This window comes from Arachis ipaensis, chromosome B03, assembly GCF_000816755.2.
Source record: "Arachis ipaensis cultivar K30076 chromosome B03, Araip1.1, whole genome shotgun sequence".
In the NCBI taxonomy this organism is placed as follows: Eukaryota; Viridiplantae; Streptophyta; class Magnoliopsida; order Fabales; family Fabaceae; genus Arachis; species Arachis ipaensis.
The window spans coordinates 119,917,855-119,920,294 of NC_029787.2; the positions used below are offsets into that span (position 1 = coordinate 119,917,855).

General features: G+C 34.9%; 1 protein-coding gene across 1 annotated transcript in view; it reads right to left on the reverse strand.

Annotated features, from left to right (window-relative positions):
* Nucleotides 1–2,440, reverse strand: part of LOC107631003 — an 8,490-nt gene that overhangs the window by 1,510 nt on the left and 4,540 nt on the right. The window contains exons 8-10 of the mRNA XM_016334307.2: nucleotides 1,481–2,058; nucleotides 893–1,152; nucleotides 101–251 (exon numbers count right to left, since the gene is read on the reverse strand). Of these exons, the coding sequence (XP_016189793.1) occupies nucleotides 101–251; nucleotides 893–1,152; nucleotides 1,481–2,058 (989 nt within the window). The remainder of the gene's footprint in view (nucleotides 1–100; nucleotides 252–892; nucleotides 1,153–1,480; nucleotides 2,059–2,440) is intronic.

The window sequence follows — 2,440 nt, forward strand, 5'->3', positions numbered from 1 at the left end:
AAGATTGGGAAATTTCTGGAATTCCACTTTAAAAGTATAATATGCCAATCCAAAACAATAATCCACTCTCTTTAAGAGGAAACAAGAATATGCAACCTACCAGTGCCGAATGTTTATCTTCCCCATCTCCCTCAATTCCACCCTGGTTAGCCAAGAAAATAGAGCATAATAATTGAATAACATCCCCCCGAGCCTCATGATCCAAGCCCCGGGATGAAGGAAGCAGAACACTGGCAGCTGCAAGGCGTGATCTGCAAAAAAACCAGCAACAAAATTAAAAGGTGTCAAAAGACATTAATGAAGTACATATCACATATGATAACACTAAACCAATTTTAGACATCTAGTTTCTCCTTGTCAAGTTGTCAATTGTAGTTTATATGAACAAAAAAGAAAATACAATGATATTAGAATTGGTGAGTAGTTTATTATATTCTTTTTCTTTAGATAAAACAAAAATAAATCACATTGATTAAAAAATGGGTAGTTTTTCAACTTCTATTCTTAATTAAGTGGTTTGCTATATAAATCAAATGACGATATTAGTGTTTCATCATAAAATAATCTTTTAAAAATGTTAGCTATGTCACTACAATGTGTCGTATGTTGCAACAAAAGAATGGTCTTTATGCTACATTATAATTCTGAAGATATGAGCAATGCATTTAGAAACAAGCCAAGACTTAATTAGCAAATTCCTAAGAGTGAACGTTGAAAATAGACAAATGCATCATTACAATAGCATAGTATGAAAATACTACAAAATAACATGACGAGGCATGTGTAACAATTCAACCATGTATGCATCGAAATCATTCTTTCTCATGGTAAATTGTTCAAATTTAAAACTTAAAATAGTAGAACATAAAACATAAAGCAGTAGAACACTTACCTGTTGTGGTCATCCTTCTCTACCAGGTTTACAAGCAAGCCCAGAATGGCCACAAGAAAATCTAATTCATGATCAGTGAGATGCTTATCATATTGATGGTCTTCAGCACTTGAAGTATTTTCTTTCATTTGACCAAAGGACATCGAAGAGCTGAAGCAAGGGAAATGACCAGCAATCAGCTTAGACATAGTTTCCAGTCCTCCATAGGCCGCAATTTGCTGGCAGCCAACAGGATTGTCATTAGTCAAATTCATCAACACCTACAGTAGCAAGACAACCTTAGTTAGTGCACAAGCCTTAAGTGACATATCGGGTGCTGTAAGACATAAACCCAGATAGGAGTTCTGCTTAAAATAAAATAAAAAGAGAGATCAAGTGAATAACAGAGACATAGGCCTACTGGAGTATATATAAAACAAAGAAAGAATTGTATTCAGCTGACATTTAAAGCACAAATTAAATGTAAGTAACTGCCAAATGATCTGATTCTGGCAGGTAAAAACCCTTGATTCAGTCATCCAAATCCAAATTCCATAGACTATGAAATGAATATGAATGATATACGGAAAGAGCAAATGCTGGAAATACCTTAACAGCAGTTAGAAGGCAATCACTTAGAAGGATGGAACCTTCTTCATCACCAACAACAGAACTGGAACAATTGATGTCAACATCATTCAATTCTTGTTGGATCTCTATCTCTTTAGTCTGAGATTGACATACATACTCAAATTCTCTGCTTGGCACCTCGTATTTTCTTTTAGAATGAGATTTCTTCTGTTTCCCTGATAATATGTCCCACTTAGTGGGTGCAAAGTCATCCTCATCAAATGCAAAAGGATCTTGGCTATCATCCGAGATTACAATTGGGCTATTTTCAGTAAACCGTACATTCTTCCTTGAACTATTATGGATTGTGGATGCTTTGTAGCCTGAACTCTTTGATGCACCACTGCAAGATTCAGATGTTGAAGAACTAACTCTCATCTTTAGCGAATAAATATCACTAGTTGAAGTGCTGGGAGTTTCAGAAATGGATTGTGAACATTCCATCTGACTACATGTCAAAAGTCGGCTGTTCCGTGAAACATCAGAATTCTTAGCAGAAGAAGCTCTATTCATACCAAACAACTTGCTGATAGAACTTTTGAATAAAGGTTCATTATCTGAAATTCAAATGAAAGCATTCAAAAATTTTAAGACAAACTTATTTCAACATTAGTAAGCAACAACAACAACAACAAAGTCTTGTCCCACTAGGTGGGGTCGGCTACATGAATCAAACGACGCCATGGAGCTCTATCACGTATCATGCAAACAAACAAATTGGTTACCACCGAATTATCTTGCAGAACATGACAACAACAAAGCATAAATAAAATACCAACTAAAATCAATGGCTTTTCTCACTTTTCTTTCAGATTAGAACAATTTTTTTATCCACAGTTCAGAAAACATCATCTAATTAAGGATTAAGATATGACATCTTTCAAGTAAGTAGCTCAATAACAAAGGAAAAGAATCTTTCTTGGGGGGTTACATTCATTT